This window comes from Oncorhynchus masou, chromosome 10, assembly GCF_036934945.1.
Source record: "Oncorhynchus masou masou isolate Uvic2021 chromosome 10, UVic_Omas_1.1, whole genome shotgun sequence".
In the NCBI taxonomy this organism is placed as follows: domain Eukaryota; kingdom Metazoa; phylum Chordata; class Actinopteri; order Salmoniformes; family Salmonidae; genus Oncorhynchus; species Oncorhynchus masou.
Genome location: NC_088221.1, coordinates 10686481 through 10714471, shown reverse-complemented (window position 1 = coordinate 10714471; position 27991 = coordinate 10686481). Strand labels below are relative to the sequence as shown.

At 41.4% G+C, this 27991-nt stretch overlaps 1 protein-coding gene across 3 annotated transcripts; it reads left to right on the top strand.

Moving 5' to 3' along the window:
- The first annotated feature begins 5 nt into the window (after positions 1–5).
- Positions 6–27976, top strand: LOC135547112 (sterol 26-hydroxylase, mitochondrial). 3 transcript variants are annotated; one of them, XR_010456671.1, is made up of 9 exons: positions 6–283; positions 3408–3598; positions 8134–8333; positions 12166–12363; positions 12505–12668; positions 22054–22220; positions 22330–22446; positions 22581–22781; positions 25284–25373. XR_010456671.1 is itself a non-coding variant. In XM_064975805.1 (9 exons), the coding sequence occupies exons 1-9, from the start codon at positions 41–43 to the stop codon at positions 25413–25415; spliced, it is 1578 nt and encodes a 525-aa protein (XP_064831877.1). In that variant the 5' UTR covers positions 6–40; the 3' UTR covers positions 25416–27976. The 3 variants fall into 3 exon arrangements, 2 of the variants coding, with proteins under 2 accessions (XP_064831877.1, XP_064831878.1); XM_064975805.1 differs by having other exon boundaries at positions 22330–22411; positions 25284–27976; XM_064975806.1 differs by lacking the exon at positions 12166–12363 and having other exon boundaries at positions 22330–22411; positions 25284–27976.
- Positions 27977–27991: the final 15 nt, after the last annotated feature.

Genomic DNA, 27991 nt, shown 5'->3' with positions numbered 1-27991 from the left:
AAGCCCTGTGTTTTTAGACATTCCTTGTACTGCTCTCATCATGGTAGTCTGTCTGGCCCAGAGTATGGTGCAGAGGAGCGGTCGCTGGCTCCTGCCGTTCCCTACTGCCCTGTCTCTGGTCTACACCAGGGCTGCAGGAGGCACCCCTTCTCCCTCAGTCGCCCAACCGTCCACCTCCCAGGATAAGATTCGGACCGAGGATGACCTCCCCAGGATCAAAACCAGGGAGATGTTGTACAGATTGTATGTCCAAGGCTACTACAAGCGTCTACATGAGCTACAGGTACAGGAAAAAAGGAAATGTGTGTATTCTAAGCAGGCTCTCTATGTTTTCTTTGGTACTCAAGGTGGCTTGCTGCAAATATTTACCCCTCTCTATGTTTTGGGTCCTGTAAGTTTCCAATATCTTACTGTGTGTTTCCGATATTTACTAACAAATTGAAACATGAGATCCTTGTCAGCCAGGGTGAGCTTTTGTGTTTAGCCACAGCTGACCCACAGAGACCGTGGATTTAACCCAAGACATGTTTATTTTTGTCCCTTGTAAATATTCAGCTTTTTTTCTATATACATTTCAATCTCTTTCCATTTTCAAATTAAATATACCTTCCTCCAACCCGCCTCACCCAACGTGGTACGGATCTGCTATAACTGGAACCTGCCTGTTTCTACATAATTCAAGCAGGCAATGAGCCCCATCGGGTCTTTTTAAAAATGTCGGGTGGTGAAGCAAAACTAATGCGTGATAGTGAGACTGAGAGATGTTGTGGGAAAATTGCTTTTTTTCACTCGATCTGTCCAACTTATCACCTTATCGCCTCTAAAATGTAAATAAAACACTATAAAGAGTTTATATAATGTGTCATTACGTACCTATTTGAAGGTTTGTGTCGAATTTGAATCCGTTTTTTTAGGGTGGTGCTAAAGTGATCTTAGAAATAAACATCGTTTATGAGAATGATGATCGCATGCAATGACGCAAAAAATAACTATGTATCCCCCCCTTTCCCCATCATTGTCCATTTCTTGTTTTTAATTGAAGAGAGTAGTGCTACACCTGGTGGAGAGAGATTTGTAAGACAGAAATAATTTCTTTATGCGTGCTGTACATTACGACATGACACGTCCCGATGTAACGGAGGGTCCGTTTTTTTCAACTTTTCTCCAATACTTTAGAGCCATTACCATGTCGATCCACGCTTGAGTAGAAACCTAGTTCACACCCCCGATTTTGAAGTCAACACAGTCGCTACAGTCCCATTAGTTTTCTTTGTAGCCTCGTTTGAATGTTGCGGTTGCGCACATTTGTACGGAATGGGATGAGTTTATGTTACCTCCCTCATCCTGCCTCACTGCTTAGCTTTCTTGGCCAGGTTGTAAATGAGAACTTGTTCTCAACTGGCCTACCTGGTTAAATAAAGGAGAGTGTGTGTGTGTGTGTCTGCTCAAAAAAATAAAGGGAACACTAAAACAACACAATGTAACTCCATGTCAATCACACTTCTGTGAAATCAAACTGTCCACTTAGGAAGCAACACTGATTGACAATAAATTTCACATGCTGTTGTGCAAATGGAATAGACAACAGGTGGAAATTATAGGCAATTAGCAAGACACCGCCAATAAAAGAGTGGTTCTGCAGCTGGTGACCACAGACCACTTCTCAGTTCCTATGCTTCCTGGCTGATGTTTTGGTCACTTTTGAATGCTGGTGGTGCTTTCACTCTAGTGGTAGCATGAGACGGAGTCTACAACCCACACAAGTGGCTCAGGTAGTGCAGCTCATCCAGGATGGCACATCAATGCGAGCTGTGGCAAGAAGGTTTGCTGTTTCTGTCAGCGTAGTGTCCAGAGCATGGAGGCGCTACCAGAAGACAGGCCAGTACATCAGGAGACGTGGAGGAGGCCGTAGGAGGGCAACAACCCAGCAGCAGGACCGCTACCTCCACCTTTGTGCAAGGAAGAGCAGGAGGAGCACTGCCAGAGCCCTGCAAAATGACCTCCAGCAGGCCACAAATGTGCATGTGTCTGCTCAAATGGTCAGAAACAGACTCCATGAGGTTGGTATGAGGGCCCGATGTCGACAGGTGGGGGTTGTGCTTACAGCCCAACACCGTGCAGGACGTTTGGCATTTGCCAGAGAACACCAAGATTGGCAAATTCGCCACTGGCGCCCTGTGCTCTTCACAGATGAAAGCAGGTTCAGACTGAGCACACGTGACAGACGTGACAGTCTGGAGACGCCGTGGAGAACGTTCTGCTGCCTGCAACATCCTCCAGCATGACCGGTTTGGCAGTGGGTCAGTCATGGTGTGGGGTGGCATTTCTTTGGGGGGCCGCACAGCCCTCCATGTGCTCGCCAGAGGTAGCCTGACTGCCATTAGGTACCGAGATGAGATCCTCAGACCCCTTGTGAGACCATATGCTGGTGCGGTTGGCCCTGGGTTCCTCCTAATGCAAGACAATGCTTGACCTCATATGGCTGGAGTGTGTCAGCAGTTCCTGCAAGAGGAAGGCATTGATGCTATGGACTGGCCCGCCCGTTCCCCAGACCTGAATCCAATTGAGCACATCTGGGACTTTCACCAACGCCACATTGCACCACAGACTGTCCAGGAGTTGGCGGATGCTTTAGTCCAGGTCTGGGAGGAGATCCCTCAGGAGACCATCCGCCACCTCATCAGGAGCATGCCCAGGCATTGTAGGGAGGTCATACAGGTATGTTTAGGCCACACACACTACTGAGCCTCATTTTGACTTGTTTTAAGGGCATTACATCAAAGTTGGATCAGCCTGTAGTGTGGTTTTCCACTTTAATTTTGTGTGACTCCAAATCCAGACCTCCATGGGTTGATAAATTTGATTTCCATTGATCATTTTTGTGTGATTTTGTTGTCAGCACATTCAACTATGGAAAGAAAAAAGTATTTAATAAGAATATTTCATTCATTCAGATCTAGGATGTGTTATTTTAGTGTTCCCTTTATTTTTTTGAGCAGTATATATATATATATATATATATATATATATATATATATATATATATATATATATATATATATATTATATTTGTTCCCGTAATAACCCGCAGAGCAGTGCAACTTAAGGAAAACAGGCAGTCTCTGCTGACGTGCAGTGTTGTTTACCTTCTCCAAGAGCTGTCTTGCCCTGGAAATACAATCCCCATGACACAGCAGGGATTACCAAAGTACAGCGGTTTACATTTATTGTACCAGAATGCATGTTGAAAGATTTGTTGACCCCATTTACTAATATCAATCCAGCTCTTCAGTTACATAACAATGTGGAAAAGATTTAATAGTAGATGTGTGTACAACAAAGTAGGCCTATACTATATGTAACCCAGCTCGTCGCTCTCTCTCTCTCACTTTCCCTCTGTGTGCTAGGTGTATGAGAAGCAGCTGTACGGCCCCATGTACAAAATAGGCGTAGGCAGCATTAACTCCGTTGCTCTCAACAGTGTGGAGCTACTGGAGGAGCTGCTTAGGAAGGACGAGAGGTTCCCCAGCCGAGGAGACATGTCCCTCTGGACAGACTACCGGGACCTGAGGGGCATTGGTTACGGCCCCTTCACTGAGTAAGGCCCAGGGATGCCATCTGTTGGTGGGAAGTGATGAGATCACATAAAAGAGGGATATAGCAGTGGCAAGGGGAAAGCAGTCACGTTAGAATATACTGTACATATATAGTATGTCTTACCTTAGTCTTTATGATTTATTTTTTGACGGTCTGTTTTGCCATTTATGAACCTGTTATTCAATTTTTTTATACCTTAAGGTGTCCTAAAACTCTAAATCAAATGGCTAAATGATCCATTCGAACATCTTAAAACAATTGCATATGTTAGCTTAGTAAAAGTGCTGTTTGGTAATGACGTTTCAGACTAGTGGACATTCCAGTACTCACTGTTCGCCTGCCCACCAGCTAGCATTGAGGGAGACGGTGGTTGCCTGTTATTGTTTGAGGTACAATAGTGTACATTTGTCAGGTTGTTTTTTTTCTGCCTAGAAGACCCTCTAAACACCAGTCTCAACGTCAACAGTGAAGAGGCGACTCCGGGATGCTGGCCTTCTAGGCAGAGTTGCAAAGAAAAAGCCATATCTCAGACTGGCCAATAATATATATTTTTTTTAAAGATCAAGATGGGCCAAAGAACACAGACACTGGACAGAGGAACTCTGCCTAGAAGGCCAGCATCCCTGAGTCGCCTCTTCACTGTTGACTTTGAGCCAGATGTTTTGCGGGTACTATTTAATGAGGCTGCCAGTTGATTACTTGTGGGGCATCTGTTTCTCAAACTAGACACTCTAATGTACTTGTCCTCTTGCTCAGTTGTGCACTGGGGCCTCCCACTCCTCTTTCTATTCTGATTAGAGCCAGTTTGCGCTGTTCTGTGAAGGAAGTAGTACACAGCGTTGTACGAGATCTTCAGTTTCTTGCCAATTTCTCGCATGGAATAGCCTTCATTTCTCTGAACAAGAATAGACTTGACGAGTTTCAGAAGAAAGTCCTTTGTTTCTGGCCATTTTGAGCCTATAATCGAACCCACAAATGCTGAAGCTCCAGATACTCAACAAGTCTAAAGAATCTAGCTTTAGTCATTTACAACATTAACAATGTCTACAGTGTTTTCCTGAATAATTTGATGTTATTTTAATGGACAAAAAAGGTGCTTTTATTTAAAAAACAAGGACATTTCTAAGTGACCCCAAACTTTTGAACGGTAGTGTATGTGCATTAAAGTAGTAAAAAGTTAATTTATTTGGTCCCATATTCATAGCACACAATAACTACATCAAGCTTGTGACTCTAGACATTTGTTGGATTCATTTGCTGATTATTTTACGCCCAATGGAAATGAATGAAATCATACCTTGAAGGCAGAACTCAGTGTGTCAGAGTGAGCAATGAGCTGTCGCTCACTCTTAGCTATGATGTGGGCGTGCCCTAAGGGTCAATACTGGGGCCCCTCCTGTTCAGCCTGTACATTAATGATCTGCCTTCTGTTTGTACTGGGTCTGAAGTTCAAATTTATGCAGATGATACAGTGATATGTGCATGCAAAGAGCAAACAACAAGCTGCACAAGAACTGTAATGGTCTGTAATGGTCCAATACTGTAATGGCCCAGGTTACAAAGTGTCTCAGTGACTCGTGTTTGCATCTCAATGTGAAAAAAACTGTTTGCATGTTCTTCACAAAGAGGGCCACAGATGTTACTGAGCCAGATGTCTATGTGTCAGGGGAGAAGCTCCAGGTGGTATCTGATTTTAAGTACCTTGGCATCACACTTGATTCCTTCCACTTTTAAAAAGCATGTGAAAAAGGTAATTCGCTTTCTCTGTGAGAGCTTCCCATGTCTGGAATACACTGCCTTCACACACACACAACTGCACCACATATCAAACTTTCACAAAATGCATGAAGACATGGCTAAAGGTCAGTCAGATTTGTGAATACAATCCCTAGCGGTGTATTGCCGCTTTCCATGTTGTCTGCAGCTTGTGAGGTGTGGAAACACTTTGTTGCATTTATGAATTTTGTCTTGCTGCTTTTTGTTCTAGGTTGCTCTGTCTGTATGCTACATCTTGCTTGTCCTATGTTGCTCTGCGTGTGCTCACTGCTCAATGATTGTCTATATTGTAATTGTTTTTAATAACCTGCCCAGGGACTGCGGTTGAAAATTAGCCGGTTGATTAATGTGCACTGTCCCTGTAAAAACTAAATGAACTCAAACTCAATGGTAAATCATGTATTGTGACATTTTGGGTCACTATTATTGTAAATAAGAATAGAATGTTTTCTAAACACTTCTACATTAATATGGATCCTACCATGGTTACAGTATATCCCTGAATGACTAAATGAAATAATAATGAGTGAAAGTTACATAGGCATAAATATCGTATCCCCCCAAAAATGCTAAACTCCCCTGTTATTTTAATGGTGAGAGGTTAGCATGACTTGGGGGTATGATATGTGTGTATCTATAACTTTCTCAGTGCATCTGTAACAACTTGGAGAAAGAGCGCAACACATACACACTGACAACAGCTACATTTGTTCAACTCCCCTGCGCCGTTCCTAAGCCAGCCTTTCGGAAGCTTCACCTTCACACAGCCTGTCCACATGTACTGTGTTGTCTGCACAGCCCTAAATCCAGCCGCTCAGAGGCGCCTACATACTCCTAAAGCACACTGATGCCATTTTTGTGTCCCAGCACAATTATAAAACTGGGTGGAGGGGACAAAAATGCAATTTCAGAATGTGAGCGGGTTTAACATGATTTGCACCCACCACACAAGGTCCCTCAGTGAATTTCAAATACTCTCAAAGAAGGGCACCTATTGGTAGATGGGTAAAAATTATAAAAGCAGTCATTGATTATCACTTTGAGCATGGTGAAGTTATTCGTTACACTTTGGATGGTGTACCAATACACCAAATCACTACAAAGATACAGGCGTCATTCCTAACTCAGTTGCCGGAGAGGAAGGAATCCGCTCAGGGATATCACAATGAAGCCAATGGAGACTTTAATACATTTAGAGTATAATGGCTGTGATATTAGAAAATTGAGGATGGATCAACAACATTGTAGTTACTCCACAATACTAACTTAAATGACGGAGTGAAAAGCAGGAAGCCTGAACAAAATAAGAATATTCCAACACATGCATCCTGTTTGCAATAAGGCACTAAAGTAAAACTGCTCAAAATGAACTTTGTCCTGAGTACAAAGCGTTATGTTTGGGGCAAATCTAACACAACACATTACTGAGTACAACTCTTCATATTTTCAAGCATGGTGGTGGCTGCATCATGTTATGGGTATGCTTGTCATCTGCAAGGAGTTCTTTTTACGAAAACAAGAAACGAAATAGAGCTAAGCACAGGCAAAATCCTAGAGGCAAACCATGTTCTGTCTGCTTTCCAACAGACCCTGGGAGACAAATTCACCTTTCAGCAGGACAATAACCTAAAACACAAGGCCAAAGATACACTGGAGTTGCTTACCAAGACGACATTGAATGTTCCTGAGTGGCCTAGTTACATTCTTGAAAATCTATGATAAGACTTGAAAATGGCTGTCTAGCAATGGTCAACAACCAACTTGACAGAGCTTGAAGAATTTTAACATTGTACAATCCAGGTGTGCAAAACTCTTAGAATTATCCAGAAAGACTGGTGATTCTAACATGTATTGACTCAGGGGGATGAATACTTATGTAAGGAAGATAAATAAGTGTTTTATTTTCATAAATTCTAGCATTTTGTAAATATTTTTCTTCCACTTTGACAGAGTATTTTGTGTTGATTGTTGACACAAAATGACAATTGAATCCATTTTAATCCCACACTGTAACACAACAAAATGTGGAATAAGTCATGGGGTGTAAATACTTTCTGAAGGCACTGTATATATATCACAGGGTAAGCACTGTCTACCCTGCCTACCTTGACTACACATCACTGCAGTGATGCCATTGATACACTAGTGCTCTGTCATGAAAGAAAATGCTACAGATCCAGTGATTCAAAAAAGGCTGTCATTACACATTTCTATAGACCATGCGTGTGTGCAAGGCAGGAAACATGAACTATGGACTAACACAGCACAGTTTGCACTGGGAGTGTCCTTTTAGAACAATCAAACTGTATGAGATTACATGTATTTTTACTTAGCAGCGATCAAGCTCTGTGAGATTTCCTATGTATATCAACACATATGCTTCAAATCGAAAAGCAGTGCAGTCATTCTGATTTATTTCCTTAGTTTTGTGTTCCGTGAACTCCAAGTGCTGCAAGACCAGCACAACACCCTGTGTGGCTTTGTAGGTCAAGGTCCAGTCACGTTAATCAAACCGGATGCTCAAAAACAGTACATCCATTTAAATGAGCCGGTTACGTAAGAGTAGTAATACACTATTGTTACATACTGTATGCAATTTACACAGAAGCTGAAATTAAAGCTTTATCGCATCTTATCCTGCTTGAATTCAATATGAAGTTACCTAAATTCCAACATGTACCAATTAATTAATGCATCATCAATGGTATTGTTGTGAATGTGTACTGCATGTTTCCTGATACAGTATATGTTTCCTGACAGGGAAGGGGTGAAGTGGTACAATCTGAGGACTGTGCTGAACAAGCGCATGCTGCACCCTAAAGACTCGGTGCAGTACGGAGACGTGGTCAACGAGGTGGTCAGCGACCTGATCAAGAGGATCTACCACCTACGCCGGACCAGCCCCACGGGAGACCGGGTGAACAACCTGTCCAATGAGCTCTACCGATTCTCTCTGGAGGGTACGTGGAAAATTCTGCCTATGGGTTGGGACGGCAATTCTTTCACCCTTCACTATATCTACAGTTAATTTTAAGTTCAATGATTTGATCAGGTTGGGTCAGGTTGCATGTTTGACTGGATCTTTAAAGCATCCAGGTATAATTATAATATAATTCTAACTTGTTATAAGCATTACTAGGCTTTGAAATGTCTTATAATAACAAGGCTTTTAATGTCATGTGGGCTATCTCGTTGCTTAACATTTTCAACGGTCTCAAACTGGCTGTTATTTAGTCCGGCTCATTATGAGATGATTATACGACATTATAACGGGGTCATACATGCTAGTCTTGCTATGCATTACAGCTGCATCCTAATGCCTCATACCTGGATGCTGTAAAGCTGTGGTCTCCAACCTTTTCTGAGTCAAGATAGCTTTCTGAGTCAAAATGCAAGCCTAGATCTGCAGCTCAGATTTGGTTTTAAACATTGCTTAAATAATAACAACGCAAGCTTATCGAAACACTGCTGTACCCCTTCATTGCATCTGCATTTGCTGTGCTGGTTGTAGCTGGAGTGGAAGTAGGGAGAACGCACATTCAATGGTTTTTAAGTGTTAAAAAAAGTGTTGACAGTGCTGAATAACAACTTTAAATATGAACTTACTCATAAAAACAGCAGCTCTTTGCTGTATTTGTGAAGTCTCTCCAGTCATAGTTTAAGGTGTTGTTTTGTAATGATATGGGAAATTATGCTTTACATAGTGTCTGGCATCTTAGTGTGTCAGATGAACAGACAATGCTTATCACTACCTCTGAAGTAGACAGAGGCTAGGAGGAAGTGAGATGCATTGGGTGGGATCCCTTTTTTTAAGAAACTCACAATCATCAGCTGTATACGGGATATTTCTGATTTGCTATGTAGCATAGTCAATATGTTAGTCATTGACAACCCTGGACTTTGAGTCAGAGGGGATAGTCATTTTGAGACACCAAAACTGCTCAGTCATTCTTCAGCTACCTTATTTCCATCATCTTCAAGAGGTAATGTTTACTGTTCCTAATGCACGTCATATAGCAAAAGGATCATTCCAATACTTTGAAATTATATTGTATCTAATTTTGTCCAATATTGATAACCTATAAATAGAGCTTTTGTAGTCTGGAATCAGCAGAATATATAATTTTCCTTTGACAGGGAAAATTCATCTTAATCCATTTGTAAAACAGTACTCAAACCGTCAATTACAAAAAGGGTCTTAAAGCTTCCTAAATGTAGGTACAACTACACATCTGCATTGAGAAACTGCCAGGGTATAAAGGTAAGGGTATGGCACTGTTAACTTCACGTTGATCCATTCTTTGAAGACTCTAACAGACATGACTGTTAACATGCGCACCCGAGCTCGGTATGTTTTATAACACTCGAGTCCTGTCACGTTGCTGTGGAGACTTTCCTTGAGTAATTTACACATCTCAAACATCACTTCAGAGTTGCTTGATGAATCTCGAGCGGCTGGATTCATTTGTTAATAAAGTCACCACTATTGTAGACTTTACATTTAAGGGACTGGGTAAATTTAGATTCTTGCTTGGATAGAAACATGATTACAAAAAACAGTTCATTTGGTCTGCACAGCTTGGAAACACTAATCCTGCATAATAACCCACTTGTACACATTGAAGTGTCTGCATTCATCCTCCTCACTTTGCTGAAGAAAGTAGATTCAGACTTTGTGAATCTGACAAACATTTTTGGCGTTGTCTTCAAGGGCTGATTCACATGAACTTTGCTCCTGGTTTACTCTCACCAACATCATCGGCAGTGACAGTTGCGAAAACCAGTGTTGTGTCTTTACTATCATTATACTGAAGACTTCGTTTTTATCAAAGATTCTCTGTAATTAGTGACTCGATTTAAACTGAATAATCATGTAACTGTAATTAACTAGGAAGTTGGGGCACCAAGGGCAAGTATTCAGATTACAAAGTTATAATTTCCCAATATAACCTTTCAGATATTTTCATATCTGAACAATAGTCTTCTGATTATAATGATTTATTTATTTTTACCTCACGTTAGTCTCATTCCAAATGTCGTAAATTGTTGGTTATCTTTACGAACCCAGTCATCACTATGAGTCATCCATACATCAATAGTCTTAAATCATTTATTTATTACTAACTAAGTAATTCACAGAAATGCATAAACAAACAGTAAATATGGTTACATGAAATGATAGAATGTGCCCTAGTAGGCTGAACCGGCATCATGGCTTGTTTGACAAAAGGGGAGTGGGGGTCGACTAAAGTCACTCCAGAGTTCATAATTATAATTGAAATGCTAATCCTTTACACATGAACGCTCACTCAGTCGGGAACAATTGCAATCAATATATATATTTACGCTCAGTGTGTCGTCTTGATCTCTGGTGAAAAGTTCATTTCTTTTGCAGAATTGTCCGTCTCTCTCCCTTTCTCTCTCTCTCTCTCTCTCTCGGTTGTGGTTAGAGGGGATTGTTCAGAGTGACATTCATTATAGAATGGGTGTTTCGGTGGTTGTCGTTCTTCGCGTTCAATGATGCCGAATTCCTAGCTGCAGACTAGTAATCAATATCAAAGACTTGTTCTTATTCTTTCAGTATCGATAGTTTAAGAGTTTAACCACGTAGTATGGTTAAAGATTAAACAATGGTCTACACCTTTAGCCCTCTCGTAATTGAGGTAAGCTTGGTCTGGTGATAATTTCTCAAAGTTGGGTTTTATTCGGAATGGCAGAAAAGGGCTGTCCCAGGATGTCTGGCCCTAACTGGGCTCAGGGGCGGTCCTCTGATTTAGTTCAAATCAGAAAGGGAATTGTATTTTTCGTCATTAAAAAGTCCACAATCATATTATACAAAAGGTATCATTCTCATTCATCTTATATAACAATTAGATGTAAACCTCATAACTGATGCTATTATATAAACAGCGTTATGGTAATGTAGCCACACTGTCTCTCTTGAGCTTCCCAAGTTGTGCCAAATGGACCAGTTCGTAGCTGGATTCTTCACCGATCTTTTACACTTTCTCTGGAACATGAAATTTGTCGTACCTCAAGTTCTGTGTGTTGGAAGGATTTCCTTTCTCCATGAAAAACTACTCTATAACTGTGTGTCCATGAGGTCTTCTTAGGAATTTAGGACCTCTGACCACATCAGTCTGGTTGTAGAAGCAGAGAGCGGGGGATGGTGCTCGCTGTACTCAAAGAGGGCAACGTCATGACACCAGGCTTTGCCCTACAGCTTACCACGACATCCCCTCCCTGCAGGAGTTTGTGGACATGACTGACCTGAACACTAGTGCAGTTGAGGGATCTGACGCCAATGAACGTGGACCTCATCATGCAGCCAGCACTGGGCATTATGTTCCACAACCTGACCAGGCTAGCGAGCAAGATTCTGATCTCCTATAGAATCTTCACTCTGGATGAGGTGAGCAGAGCACTCTCTCAGGCTCATATATGTGGACGTACAAAAAGAGTTTGGTGTCATGGAGAGTTGTTTAGAACCTCTGACCAGCCTGATGTGGAGTTCTGCTGGCCTCGCCTGCACTGCAGCTGTGATTGGAGAACTGGGTCAGAGACATCTAATTGTCCCTCTGGGTCAAAATGTTTTCAACAGGTAGTTAAAGCTGTGTTTACTTTCTCTCCATGCTGCTGAGCAAATGATAGTGATGACTTTGCTGTTAATCCGTCCCTTTGCATCATATGTACAGTATCAGCAGTGATGGTGTCTGTGCTCCATAAGTCTATGGCTTCACCATTCACGTGCAGACAAAAGTTTATCTTAAACTTTAAATCTCCGTTCTTCAGGAATCTCTTCCATCCTGTTTGAGACTCGGATCGGCTGTCTGGAGGAAGAGATCCCGGTGGAGACGCAGCACTTCATCGATTCCATCGCTCAGATGTTCTCCTACAGCTTGCCGGTGGCCATGCTGCCCAAGTGGAGCCGCAACATCCTGCCATTCTATGGGCGCTACATCGCTGGCTGGGAGGGCATCTTCAAATTCTGTGAATTCTTCAGCATAAGACATTCTATGCACTTCTGCACATCTCAAGGATTTAAAAGCACTGGATTGGAGTGTGCATTGTTGATATTGGAATTCATTTGATTACCTATTAGTACAGATGGATAATGATTTTCTTTTTCAGCTGTGAAGTTTATTGAGATGAAGATGGAGGCAATTCAGAAGCGAGTGGACACAAACCAGGAAGTTGAGGGAGAATACTTAACGTACCTCCTCTCCAATACAAAGATGACCAATAAGGAGGTGTACGGCAGCGTCGCTGAGCTGTTATTGGCTGGAGTCGATACGGTAAGTAAATCTATGGAGCTTTAACTACCGTCTCAGTTTATGCGGTGTGTGAGTTTCAAATTAGGGGACGCAACCAGGGGCGGGGGGGGGGGGATCCTTTATAATAAAGTAGCCTATTGCAGGTACAGTACCAGTCAAACGTTTGGACACGCGGGGGTGCTGTTGGAAGCTAAGGATGTAGAACGCATTTCCTTAGTTAGTGACCAAATGTCTATATTTAACCTTGAAAAACTGTATGTATTTCTGTTTGGTCAGAAATACCAGAAATACAGAAATACCTCTAAACAATTCAGATCAAGTCTGAGAAATGTTGTAATGCTCCAAAAACGGAGTCTGAAAGAGCAGGCCGCAGCAAGCCCGTGCCCTCTCCTGATTCAGCCGTGGATTCAGCCGCTAAATCAGGAGAAGGAACACTGACCCACGGGAACACTGACTGTAGAGCTGCTACAATCCGTAATGGGCACCCTCAAAACTGATATTTTTGGTGGAGAGTCAATTTTACCGATCTCAGGTCAGAGATATCAATGGTCAAAGACAAGCTTAAAAAAAAGACGAGCTTAAAAAATCTATAGAGTATACAGAATAAGCTCGACACACGTAGCAGCCTTATCGGAGCTGGAGCTTGGTGCTACAGACCACAGCACTCGCATTAGCAAGCTAGAGGCTAATGTTGGCTCATTAATAACAAGGGTGATATACCTCGACAATAGATGCGAAGATATGGAAAGTAGAATGCGGAGGAACAACATTCATCTTCTGGGAATACCAGAGGGAATGGAGGGCCCAAGACCGACGGAGTTCATGGCACAGCTGCTTCAGAAGCTGCTCGGCCTGCAGGAGAAGCTGCAGCTAGACTGGGCCCACCGCACCCTGTGTAGCCGACCCCGGGATGGAGAACCCCCTCGACCATTTGTCATCAGGGTGCATTTCTTTTCACAATTCCAGTGGGTCAGAAGTTCACATATACTAAGTTGAATGTGCCTTTAAACAGCTTAGAAAATGTCAGAAAATTATGTTGTGGCTTCTGATAGGCTTATTGACATCATTTGAGTCAATTGGAGGTGTACCTGTGGATGTATTTCAAGGCCTGCCTTCAAACTCAGTGCCTCTTTGCTTGACATCATGGGAAAATCAAAAGAAATCAGCCAAGACCTCAGAAAAAAATTGCAGACCTCCAAGTCTGCTTCATCCTTGGGAGCAATTTCCAAACGCCTGAAGGCACCACGTTCATCTGTACAAACAATAGCACGCAAGTATAAACACCATGGGACCACGCAGCCGTCATACCGCTCAGGAATGAGACGCGTTCTGTCTCCAAGAGATGAACGTACATTGGTGCGAAAAGTGCAAATCAATCCCAGAACAAGAAGCCACTGCTCCAAAACCGCCATAAAAAGCCAGACTACGGTTTGGAACTGCACAGTACAGATCATCATTTTTGGAGAAATATCCTCTGGTCTGATGAAACAAAAATAGAACTGTTTGGCCATAATGACCATCGTTATGTTTGGAGGAAAAAGTGGGAAGCTTGAAAGCCAAAGAATACCATCCCAACCGTGAAGCACGGAGGTGGCAGCATCATGTTGTGGGGGTGCTTTGCTGCAGGAGGGACTACTGCACTTCACAATATAGATGGCTTCATGAGGCAGGAAAATTATGTGGATATATTGAAGCAACATCTCAACATCTTTTCAGTCAGGAAGTTAAAGCTTGGTCGCAAATGGGTCTTCCAAATGGACAATGACCCCAAGCATACTTCCAAAGTTGTGTCAAAATGGCTTAAGGACAACAAAGTCTAGGTATTGGAGTGGCCATCACAAAGCGCTGACCTCAATTCTATAGAAAATTTGTGGGCAGAACTGAAAAAGTGTGTGCGAGCAAGGAGGCCTACAAACCTGACTCAGTTACACCAGCTCTGTCAGGAGGAATGGACCTAATTTCCCCAAATTATTGTGGGAAGTTTATGGAAGGCTACCTGAAACGTTTGTCCCAAGTTAAACAATTTAAAGGCAATGCTACCAAATACTAATTGAATGCATGTAAACTTCTGATCCACTGGGAATGTAAAATAAATCAAAGCTGAAATAAACTCTTCTCTCTACTATTATTCTGACATTCTTCTCTCTACTATTATTCTGACATTTGACATTCTTAAAATAAAGTGGAGATCCTAACTGACCAAAGACAGGGAATTGTTACGAGGATTAAATGTCAGGAATTGTGAATAACTGAGTTTAAATGCATTTGTCTAAGGTGTATGTAAACTTCCCACTTCAACTGTATGTCTATGTCCTGGGAAATGTTCTTGTTACTTACAGCCTCATGCTAATCGCATTAGCCTACGTTAGCTCAACCCATTCTATCCCTGGATTTGGAGAAAGCATTTGGAATGAAAATACCTTTTTTACACTAAATAAATTTGGCTTTGGCTCCAAATTCATTACTTGGATAAGACTTCTGTACTCATCCCCTCAAGCCTCTGTCAGGACTAATAACACTAATCAGATTGCTTCCTTTTGCAATGATCGACACGCCAGGGTTACCCTTTAAAAGTCTATTACTGTTTGCCCTCACCATAGAACCCCTTGCAATAGCACTTCGCTCCAACCCCCTCATCAAAGGTATAGTCAGATACTGACACGAACACAAACTGTCTTTATATGCAGATGTATTATTATACACATCTGAGCTTTCTTTTTCTGTTCCTGCTTCCCTTGCCACTTTCACATCCTTCGGTCACTTATCACGTTATGAACTGAATCGCAATAAAAGCTAATTGATGGCATTTAATGTGGCCGCTAAAAAAAACCTTTACATAACTTGTCATTTAAAATTGCTCACGGTAGTTTTATTTATCTCGGGGTGCACGTCACAATCAGATTTGAAACCTTTTTCAGACCAACTTTGCTCCTCTTTTAACCCGTACTAAGGACGATTTGGGACGCTGGTTTTTGCTACACCTCTCCTTAGTTGCAATAATGAATTATGTTAAAATGAATACTCTCCCTAAATTCTTATCTCTATCAGTGCCTACTGATATTATTCCCAATATGTTTTTCAAAAAGATCGATGGCCTAATTCCACCTTTTTTATATGGGACAAAAAGCCCCCTAGGATATGAAAACCGCTTTTGTAGAGGCCCAGATCAGACGGCCGTCTAGCGCTACCGGATTTAAGATTCTATTATTGGGCCGCTAACCTTAGGCTCATTCAGTACTGGTTGCAGAGCAGGGAGATATTCCTATCCCCAATTTGGATAGAGATTGAGGCCGCCTCATCTATACCGGCATCATTGTCTTCCCTCACTCACTCCTCCATTACAGGCCCTTACTCCTCCTTCACCAAACATATGTGTCAAAACAACATTGAAGATCTGGAGTCAATTTAGACACCACTTTGGGTTTCAGACAACCTCTTATTTCGCTTCGGTAGCCTCAAACCCAGCTTTCCCCCCATCCATGGTTGCTGGTGCATTCTCAACATGGTCTAGTCTTGGTATTAAAAGATTTAGAGATCTCTATATTAACAATACATTAAGTACGTTTGAAGAATTATTAGCTAAATCTGGTCTCCCCAGACATAATTTATTTAGGTTCTTACAAATCAGGAGTTACGTCCACAGCATACATCCCCGATTCCCTACCCTTCCTGGTGAAACACAGTTTGACACATTTCGTATCCCACTTCCTACTCTGAAAGGCATCTTGTCAATAATCTATGGCCAAATTTGCTCACTACAAACCACCTCATCAAACAATATTACATCTTTATGGGAGGAGGAACTGGGTGAGGAAATATCTGATGGGAAGGGGCACTCAAAAGGGTACATACCTCTTCTATTTGCGCTCGGCATGGTCTCATTCAATGCAAACTCATTCATAGGGCTCACTGGACCAAAGCGAGATTATCCAAAATGTACAATGGATGTGAACCCTAATTGTGTATGATGTAACCAGTCTCCTGCTAATCACGTACACATAATTTGATGTTGCCCATCTCTTGTTGGTTTCTGGAAAGACCTCTTTAATGCACTCTCAGAATTAAGCAGCACACAGATCGCAGCAGACCCTTTTATTGCATTATTTGGGGTTTCCTTTCCCACAATACAACTGGCCAAAATGAATAAGGATGTAATTTCCTTTGTCACTTTGTTAGCGAGACGATTCATTTGACTTAGATGGAAATCCTTTGCACCCCCTTCTCATGCTCTTTGTATTAAATCCATTTTGAATTGCATAAAGTTGGAAAAAATGTAACACCCCCTCAATGGGTCTATAGACAAATTCTATGCATTGTGCACTCCCTTCTCTTCTTATGTTAAACGATTTCCCTGCAGTTTCAGAGTGATATATATTTATATATCGGTGACGTAAGAGGCCTGGTATGTGTATACACGGAATCTCGGATGATAAGGAGGACTGTATTATCTGTGTTAGTTGACTTGTAACAACTATCAAAATATCTTTATTTTGTCTTTGTTTTTTTGTTATTTCTGTCTCACTCTTTGTTTTGCTGTATTGTTGTCCTTGATATGTTGTTTTATATTACTACCAAATAACTTACAAGTGCAAATATTTTGTAAATATGGTGTTTGAAAATCCAATAAACACAGTAAAAAAAAAAAGTTTAGACACCTACTCATTCGAGGATTTTTCTTTATTTTGACAATTTTCTTGAATATATTTTACCCCTTTTTCTCCACAATTTCGTGGTATCCAATTAGTAGTTACAGTCTTGTCTCATCACTGCAACTCCTCCGAAACACAACCCAACACAATGCCTGCTTCACCCGGAAGCCAGCCTCACCAATGTGTCGGAGGAAACACCTGGCGACTGTGTCAGCTTGCACTGCGCCCTGCCCTCCACAGGAGTCGCAAGTGTACGATGGGACAAAGATATCCCTGCCGGCCAAACCCTCCCCTAACTGGGACGACGCTGGGCCAATTATGCTTTGCCCATGGGTCTCCCGGTCGCGGCCGGCTGCGACACAGTCTGGACTCGAAATCAGAATCTCTAGTTGCACAGCTACCACTGCGCCACTCGAGATGCTAATATACTATTTTATACATTGTAGAATAGTAGTGAAGACATCCACAACTATGAAATACCACACATGAAATTGTGTAATAACCAAAAATATCTTCAAAGTAGCCACCCTTTGCCTTGATGACAGCTTTGCACACTCTTGGCATTCTCTCAACCAGCTTCACCTAGAATGCTTTTCCAACAGTCTTGAAGGAGTTCCCACATATGCTGAGCACTTTTTGGTTGCTTTTCCTTCACTCTGCGGCCCAACTCATCTCAATTGGGTTGAGGTTGGGTGATTGTGGTGGCCAGGTCATCTGATGCAGCACTCATGACTCTCCTTCTTGGTTAAATATCCCTTACACAGCCTGGAGGTGTGTTGGGCCATTGTCCTGTTGAAAAACAAATGATAGTCCCACTAAGTGCTAACCAGATGTGATGGTGTATCGCTGCAGAATGTGGTGCTAGCCATGCTGGTTAAGTGTGCCTTGAATTCTAAATAAATAATTGACAGTGTCACCAGCAAAGCATCATCACACCACCTCATCCATGCTTCACGGTGGGAACCACACATGCAGAGATCATCCGTTCACCTACTCTGCGTCTCACAAAGACACAGCGGTTGGACCTAAAAATCTCAAATTTGGACTCATCAGACCAAAGGACAGATTTCTACCTGTCCATTGCTCATATTTCTTGGTGTCCTTCAGTATTCTTTTCATTTAACCCAACAAGGCAAGTCAGTTAAGAACAAATTCTTATTTACATTGACTGCCTACCAGGGAACGGTGGGTTAACTGCCTTGTTCAGGGACAGAATGACAGATTTTTAGCTTGTCAGCTCGGGGATTCAATCCAGCAACCTTTCAGTTACTGGCCCAATGTAACCACTAGGCTATCTGCCGCCCCAGTGGTTTCTTTGCAGAAATTTGACCATGAAGGCCTGATTCACACAGTCTCCTCTGAACAGTTGATGTTTAGATGTGTCTGTTACATGAACACTCTGTGAAGCATTTATTTGAGCTGCAATTTCTGAGGCTGGTAACTCTAATGAACTTATCCTCTGCAGCAGAGGTAACTTGGGATCTTCCTTTCCTGTGGCGGTCCTCATGACTGACCTTCAAATCTTAAAGTAATGATGGGCTGTCATTTCTCGTTGCTTATTTGAGATGTTTTTGCCATAATATGGACTTGGTCTGTATACCACCCCGACCTTGTCACAACACAACTGATTGGCTCAAATGCATAAAGCAGGAAATAAATTCCATTTAACAAGGCACACCTGTTAATTGAAATGCATTCCAGGTGACTACCTCATGAAGCTGGTTGAGAGAATGCCAAGGGGTATGCAAAGCTGTCATCAAGGCAAAAGGTGGCTACTTTAAAGAATCTCACACACATAATATATTTCGATTTGTTTAACACTTTTTTGGTTACTACATGATTCCGAATGTGTTATTATTCTACAAAGTAAAAAATAAAAAGTCTGCAATGAGTATGTGTCCAAACTTTTGACTAGTACTGTAGGTGTCATAACCAGCCATAAAAGAACTACAGTGGTAGGTTTTTGGGGGTTTTGACACTAATGTACAGTAGTTGTCATATCCAGCCATAAAATAATGCAATATATGTCACAGTAGGTCTAAATATATGTGTCATAACAGCTGTCGTAACTGGTCATAATATGGTCATGTCAGCTGTTATGAAATATTATGACATGGTTTGGACTGTGTCAAAACGTTGTGACGCTAGGTATCAAGTGAAGTGTTAATGAATGCTGTTCATCGATTACAACTCTGCCTTCAACACCATAGTGTCCTCCATGATCATCACTAAGCTCAGGGCCCTGGGTCGAAACCCATGCCTGTGCCACTGGGTCCTGGACTTCCAAGTTGTGACGGTAGGCAACAACACCTCTGCCACGCTGATCCTCAACACGGGAGTCCCACAGGGGTGCATGCTCAGCCCCCTCCTGTACTCCCTGTTCACCCATGACTGCTTGGCCGCACACGTCTCCAACTCAATCATCAAGTTTACTGACAACACAAACGTGGTAGTGATTACCAACAATGACAAGACAGTCTACAGGGAGGAGGTGAGAGCCCTGGCAGAGTAGTGCCAGGACATTAACCTCTCCCTCAATGTCAACAAAATAAAGGAGCTGATCGTGGACTACAAGAGACAGCAGAGAGAGCACACCCCCTTGTCACAGGAAGGCCAAGAAGATCATCAAGGACCTCAGCCACCTGAATCACTGCCTGTTCACCCCGCTACCATCTAGAAAGTGGAGGCAGTTTAGGTGCATCAAAGCTTGTACCAAGAGACTAACTATATTTCAATCTCCAGGCCATCAGACTGGCTTCATTAAAAACTCTTAATCTGATGGATTTTGGATGTCCTTGGTCTTATTTATTTGTTTGGGGGTCTATACATGAGGCCAACTTCACCATATTGTCCTGGAGGCATACTTACACACCCAGGTTCTGCGGGGGCGGCAGGGTAGCCTAGTGGTTAGAGCGTTGGATTAGTAACCGGAAGGTTGCAAGTTCAAACCCCCGAGCTGACCAGGTACAAATCTGTCGTTCTGTCTCCTGGCAGTTAACCCACTGTTCCTAGGCCGTCATTGAAAATAAGAATTTTTCTTAACTGACTTGCCTAGGTAAAAAAGGTCAAATTAAAAAATGATATTTCTAAAATTTAAACACCCAGTCTCATTACTTTGGCGAATGTCTTAGTAATGGGTGTGTTAGTAGCTGGGCTAGCATATATCAACACTATTTTTGGACACTATAGTCATTAAATTGTTTGCTATCCCTTTTCCTTTCTTTCTGTGCCACAAAATGTTTGCATGTTGGTAATGTTACTAGGGCCACGTTCAGTTGAAAAATGTTCTTGAATAAAGTTGTTTGTTCTTCATAGTATACTTCTAAAACGTGTCCTGCTGAACGCTCCCCCAAGTTGTTAGCTATAGCTAGCTAATGAGGTAATGAGGTAACATCACTGAACAAGGTGTAGCCTAAACAAATGGTTGACGGCCCAGTCCAAAAGTAGCATGTTTGGTTTTTAGAACAGCCCACGATATGCTTTATGAATGTAAAATGCGGCCTGCCAATGCATATGTTAGAAGAAAAAAAAACGTAGTGCCCTTTTATGAGTCAAGCCTTTTGAATGGTAGCCTAAGGGCTAGAATCAAGACGTTTTCTCTGAAGAAAAGATGTAGACTTGGATACAGAACCTGTATATGAAAGGATTGATCGAGACTACAAATTCAAAGACAGCCTACTTTTCTAAAGCCTACTGAAGTGGGAGAAAAACATAGCTAGACTATTGTTTTACTATTAAACTCAATGCTGCTATTGTCTTTAATATCGTAAAGCAGCTTGTGTTTTTTAACCAAGCAAAGAGTAGCTAACTAGAAGGCTGGTGGTGACTGTTTAGCTAAAGTGAAGCAAGAGGGTCACCTGCGCGATGTGTATAATCGGAGGCGGAGCTAGAGCAGAGCCTGTCTGCCTACACTAGTTGCTTGCTCCCAGCAGCTCACCAGCTGATGAAGGCTGTGTTGCTGCTCATCTGTGCTGCTAATATTAATTGTGTTTGTCACTGAAAAGCTCTCCATCACTCCAAAAACCTTTGTCCAGTTAGTAGTACGATTTTAGTCACAGAGATCATTTTGTCTCGTTTTAGTGAACTGAAAAATAATAGTTAATATTTTTTTCTGGCTCTATTTAGTCAGTTATAGTCTCGTCAATTTCCACTGAAAAATAGGTGTTTGACAAATATTTTAGTCACTATTTTTGTTGACAAAATGAACACAGATTTCATGTCTGAGTAACTCAAACAGTACAACAAAATAAACGGGGCAATAAAAACCTAGCTAAAAATATTACCTGACATGGGCTAGGTGATCTGGACATTTCTGACAATATAAACATGATCTAAGGTCTGTAATGACTGACATTACATTAGCAAAACTGCTTATGCACTGTCAAAATTCGACATGGCACCTTCTGCATTCTTCTATTACAACTTTGAAGAGTAAGTTGAATGCCTAACTGAGGGAAAGGGGGGGGGGCACTGATTTAAACCATGTTCTAACCAAAAGTTCACAAGTATGGCCCCAGTGTGTTGTACGATAAGGGCATGTATTCACGAACCACAGGAGGTTGGTGACACCTTATTTGGGGAGAACGGGCTCGTGTTAACGACTGGAGCGGGATAAGTGGAATGGTATCAATTACATCAAACACATGGTTTCCAGGTGTTTGATGCCATTCAATTTGCTTTCCTCCGGCCATTATAATGAGCCGTTCTCCCGGCAGTAGCCTTCTGTGTCACTACCGCTGCTGTTGTCATATCTTAAGACATCCAATACCATGATGTGGGCGATGTACCTGCTGTCCAGGGACTCCAATGTGCAGAACACCCTTTATCAGGAGGTGTCACGCTGTGTACCAGGAGACAACATTCCATCTGCTCAAGATGTCAACTGCATGCCATACCTCAAGGCTGTAATCAAGGAAACACTAAGGTAAGAAATGTGAATTGTGGTCGTGTATGTCACTTTGGAAAGGATGGAGTTCTTGAAAGTTCCCTTATCTTGCTCTAACACAATTTCTGATGTACTTCCTGTTCTTCAGAATGTACCCTGTTGTCCCCCTGAACTCACGCATCATGGCAGAGAAGGATGTCATTATTGGCGGACATTTTTTCCCCAAGAAGGTTAATCTCTCTTTAGGGAAACAACCAACTTTCAAGTACATCTTCACTTTACTGGCCTAAAACTGACCCAACCATAAAAACAAAACAACATTTGAATGCATGTAAATCAGGCCGTTGTTGGTATAGTACTGTAACAATTACTTCCCTCTCTGCTGTTTTGTGTCTGTAGACTTCGTTTACAATGTGCCACTACGCCATCAGCCAAGATGAAAAGACATTCCCAGAACCATCGAAGTTCAAGCCTGAACGATGGTTGAGGGACGGCCGAGTCCGGCCAAACCCCTTTGGCTCTATCCCATTTGGTTTTGGGGTTCGGGGTTGCGTAGGTCGTCGGATAGCTGAACTGGAGATGTATCTGGCTTTGTCACGGGTAAGAGCAGTTTACAGATGCATTGCACTAGACTATTTCAACCAACAATAGATTGTGTAGAGTGGATTTTGTAGTAGTGTAACGGATGTGAAATAGCTAGCTAGTTAGCGGTGGTGCCCGCTAAATAGCGTTTCAATCGGTGACGTCACTTGCTCTGAGACCTTGAAGTAGTGGTTCCCCTTGCTCTGCAAGGGCCGCGGCTTTTGTGGAGCGATGAGTAACGATGCTTCGTGGGTGACTGTTGTTGATGTGTGCAGAGGGTCCCGGGTATGGGCGAGGGGACGGTCTAAAGTTATACTGTTACAGTAGCACAGTTGACTTGGTAAAGGTTAAAGAGGAAACTTGCGTTCTAGGATCCAGTCGAAGTAAAAGTTTTAATACAGAATTTCAGGGTTCAGGTAGGGCTGTTGCTAACCATGTGTATGTGACAAATAAAACATTTATTACGGTCACGATTCATGAGGGCAGTCAAATTCCATGTGACCGTTTAGTCATGGTAATTAGGCTTCTCCAAGCTCTGATGTTGGTGATGGTCATTAGTTACCTACCAAACTTGCTAACTGCCTGGTACTCAGCACTCTATTGTCCCTCTAATCACTTTGATATCAATTCAAATGTCATCTAAAATCTAATCAAACACTTCATATAGGCTATGCAATTGCGAGAGAAAACAGAGTGATGGCCTCTATTAAAGAGAGGAGGATCCCATCAAGGCTAGGCCTACTATATTTATTTCTCAACTTTCCTAATATTAAGCACATTGCTTATATTTACAAAAGGAGTATAGACTACCTGGCTGGCATGAAAATGAACCATGGGAAAAGCACCCTCCATTTGCTATTTAAGTGCATAGATGACATGTATATTTCCCCTGCCCCTGTTCTGAGACAGGTGCATGATAATGGTTCATTCTAAATAAAAACAAATTTCACACATATATGTAAAGACAAGATTAAATCAAGAATAGTCTGATGGGTGACAATATTAGTCTGATGGGCAACTTTTTCGAATCATAGTCGCACACATGTCACCTAGCCCATAGACCTATATGTTTGGTAAGGTTTGTATCACAACTAAAGTGACCAAATAACTTCTTAAATTAAGCACATTAATCCGCTTTACAAGGGGTGTAGAGCCTAACTGGCATATGCAGCCCGTGAGTCAAGTTTGGGGAAGATCATTTCCACCATAAATTGCACCTTTATAATAAAAGCATTACATGCATAATCGTATTTGCATGTAATAATCGTATTTGTCACTTTTGATAATGGTGTTTTCCCGCTAATGGAACATTCGTGCTTATAGCCTACTGCCATGTGCACATTGCTGCTCTTATAATGTGAAGAAATAGCCTAATAGTTTGTCACATTTTAAGCTAAACGTTCTTATCTGTTGCCTCGTTGTGTAAAAAAGATTTTGTTATGCTAGTGGTTATATTAATTTGGTATCTATCGTGTCCTACAACTGACCCAGACTGTTTGGAATATTTATTTCTCACAGAATAGGTCAACTTTTGTAAAAATATATATATATTTAACTAGGCAAGTCAGTTAAGAACAAATTATTATTTACAATGACAGCCTAGGAACAGTGGGTTAACTGCCTTGTTCAGGGGCAGAACGATAGATTTTTACCTTGTCAGCTCGGGGATTAGATCTAGCAACCTTTCAGTTACTGGCCCAACACTCTAACCAGTAGGCTACCTACCGCCACTATGGGGGATAGTAGATTGACCTAGGCTAGTGCTTTTGCTGTTTGTTAGGCCATCTTGTTGGCTGACGAAAAGTAAATGTGGACAGTTTTCCAATATATTCAATATGCACCTCAGAATTGGATAAGGACGGGCGCTGTTGCATCCCCGAAGTGTCTGTCTTCACTTGTAGCCTGTTAGAAAGACCCGATCACCTGATGGAGAGCCCGCAGCACTCAGGGAGAAGGGAACAATGGCACAGGTGTTGCAAAGGCTAATAGCATCAGTGGCTAAAAATCAAAGTGGCTAAAAGGAAGAAAAAAATATTATTCTGAGTCTCAAGATTATATAGTCATTCTGAATTACGTATTGGCCTACATACATCATTATAGATGTTGGTTGATATTAAACTGATCCAACTTTGAGTTGAACAATGAGAATATCTATCGAAAAAAGCAATTGACTGCAATAGTGTTTAATATGAAGATTTCACAGACATACTTCCTCCTGAAGAAAGATAGTGTAGTTAAAGGTTTGGACAGGGTATTGAAAATTGTGGAAAATACCCTCCTAAAAAGGAAACGCTGGCCAGGAGTCTTGCTTGATGCTTAGGTGGACGACTTAGGCCTATACTCTCTTAGTGAATATATAAAGGCATCTTGATCTGTAGGATTACTTCAGTTACTACTAGATCTAGAACTCAAAGCGGTTGGTGGTTTTCAGGAAGCCGATAGGACAGGAATGTTTTTTGAACATGAATACTCCTGGAGAGACCCTGACAATGACTGAAAATTATATTTTCTCTCCCCCAGATAATCAAGCTATTTGAAATCAGACCGGACCCCAGCACAAGAGAGGTGAAAGCTCTCAATCGCTCCGTCTTAGTAGCAGACAGGCAAGTCAATCTGCACTTCCTGGAGAGGACGGACAAAGCTGCCCTTTGATATGTTAAAGACAGGTGATAGCCATTTGTCACCAAGCAGCCTACAATATCTATCGCTGAATGTAAATAAAAATACACTACAGTTCAAAAGTTTAGGGTCAATTAGAAATGTCCTTGTTTTAGAAAGATAAGCAAAAAAATATCCTTTTAATATAACATTAAATTGATCAGAAATACAGTGTAGACATTGATAAAGCTGTAAATGGCTATTGTAGCTGGAAACGGCTGATTCTTTTTTTTATGGAATATCTACATAGGCCCATTATCAGCAACCATCACTCCCGTGTTCCAAAGGCACGTTGTGTTAGCTAATCAAGTTTATAATTTTGAAAGGCAAATTGATCATTAGAAAACCTTTTTTGTAATTATGTTAGCACAGCTGAAAACTGTTGTTCTGTTTTAAGAAGCAATAAAACTGTCCTTTAGACTAGTTGAGTATCTGGAGCATCAGCATTTGTGGGTTCGATTACAGGCTCAAAATGGCCAGAAACAAATTACTTTCAGAAACAAATTTTCTTCTGAAAATCGTCTGTCTATTCTTGTTCTGAGAAATTAAGGCTATTCCATGCGAGAAATTGGCAAGAAACTGAAGATCTCGTACAACACTGTGTACTACTCCCCGATGCACAACTGAGCAAGTGGACAAATGCATTAGAGTGTCTAGTTTGAGAAACAGATGCCTCACAAACCCTCAACTGGCAGTTTCATTAAATAGTTACCTGCAAAACACCAGTCTCAATGTCAACAGTGAAGAGTATGCTGGCCTTCCCGGCAGAGTTCCTCTGTCCAGTGTCTGTGTTCTTTTGCCCATCACGGAGTACCACTCCAACCCATCACGGAGTACCACTCTTCATATTTATGGTGGTGGCTGCTTCGTGTTATGTGTATGCTTGTCATCAGCAAGGACTAGGCACTTTTTTAGGATAAGAATAAATGGAATTGAGCTTACCACAGGCAAAATCCTAGAGGAAAATCTATTTCAGTCTACATTCCAACAGACACTGGGAGACAAATGTACCTTTCAGCAGGAAAGGCCAAATATATTGACTGGAGTTGCTTACCAAGACAGCATCGAATGTTCTTGAGTGGCCTAGTTACAGCTTTGACTTAAATCGTCTTGAAAATCTATAGCAAAACTTGAAGATCGTTGTCTAGTAATAATCAACTTGACAGAGTTTCTTGTGGTTTTTATGGAAAGTTTTCTTAACGTTTTCAGAACAATTTGAGAAGATGACTTTAAAGAGAACCATGAGGAAAATAGAACCATGAGGAAATTCCCACAGAAGAACGTTGTTTCTTAACATTCTCAAAACTATTTGAGAACATTCCCAATGTCAAACCAGTTGGAGAACATTCCTAGACAATTAACAAAATTGAAATTAAATGTAACCATCTTATACTTTTAGGAAATGTTTTGTTAAGGTAATGAAATACCAAGAAAAAATACTGAACAAAAATATAATTGCAACATGCAACAATTTCTATGATTTTACTGTTACAGTTCATATAATGAAATCAGTCAATTGAAATTAATTAATTATGTCCTAATCTATGAATTTCACATGACTGGGCAGGGGCGCAGCCATGGGTGGGCCTGGGAGGGCATTTCCCACACAAAAGGGCATTATTACAGACAGAAATACTCCTCAGTTTCATCAGCTGTCCAGGTGGCTGGTCTCAGACGATCTCGCAGGTGAAGAAGCCGGATTTGGATTTGGTTACACGTGGTCTGCATTTTGTGAGGCTGGTTGGACGTTCTAAAAAAAATTCTAAAACAACATTGGAGGTGGCTTATGGTAGAGAAATTAACATTCAATTCTTTGGCAATAGCTCTGGTGGGCTTTCGTGCAGTCAGCATGCCAATTGCACGCTCTCTCAAAACTTGTGACATCTGTAGCCTTGTGTTGTGTGATAAAACTGCACATTTTAGAGTGGCCTTTTATTGTCCCATGCACAAGCTGCATGTGTGTAATGATTGTTGTTTAATCAGATTCTTAATGTGCCACACCTGTCAGGTGGATGGATTATCGTGGAAAAGGAGAAATGCTCACAAACAGGGATGTCAACAAAGGTGTGCTCAAAATTTGAGAGTAATACACTTTATGTGCGAATGGAAAATGTGTAGGATCTTTTATTTCAGCTCTTGAAACTAGCACTTTACATGTTATTTATATTTTTGTTCAGTGTACAATTTTTTTGTTGTCAAGTTCCTTAAAATGTGCTGAGAATGTTCCAACACCAAGAAACTATCCTGCACCATTATCCGAAAGTTGTGGGAAGGTTATATGCAAAATAACCATAGGCCACGCCTTAAGAAACATATGGTTCTCAGAACGTTATGTACTAGTTGATTTAGTTGGGGTTCAGCTGTCTTCTATGTTGGGAATTCTGAAAAGGCTTTACAACGACTCATTAAAATGTAGGCTACTATATAAATTGCTAGATCTAGACCATACTGTTTTGTTTTAATTTTAAATTGAAAAAAAAAATATATTCTCTCTATGGAAAGTCTGTTCTATATTTAAATTAAATAAATTCACCACAATGATGTTGTAAACTTGATATTTGTCTGTGTGT

Excerpts from the sequence above, each read along its gene's own strand:
- LOC135547112 (XM_064975805.1), top strand. The coding sequence starts at position 41 with ATGGTAGTCTGTCTGGCCCAGAGTATGGTGCAGAGGAGCGGTCGCTGG. Across the intron at positions 284-3,407 it reads AGCGTCTACATGAGCTACAG|GTGTATGAGAAGCAGCTGTA; the intron begins GTACAGGAAAAA and ends TCTGTGTGCTAG. Across the intron at positions 22,412-22,580 it reads GACATTTTTTCCCCAAGAAG|ACTTCGTTTACAATGTGCCA; the intron begins GTTAATCTCTCT and ends TTGTGTCTGTAG.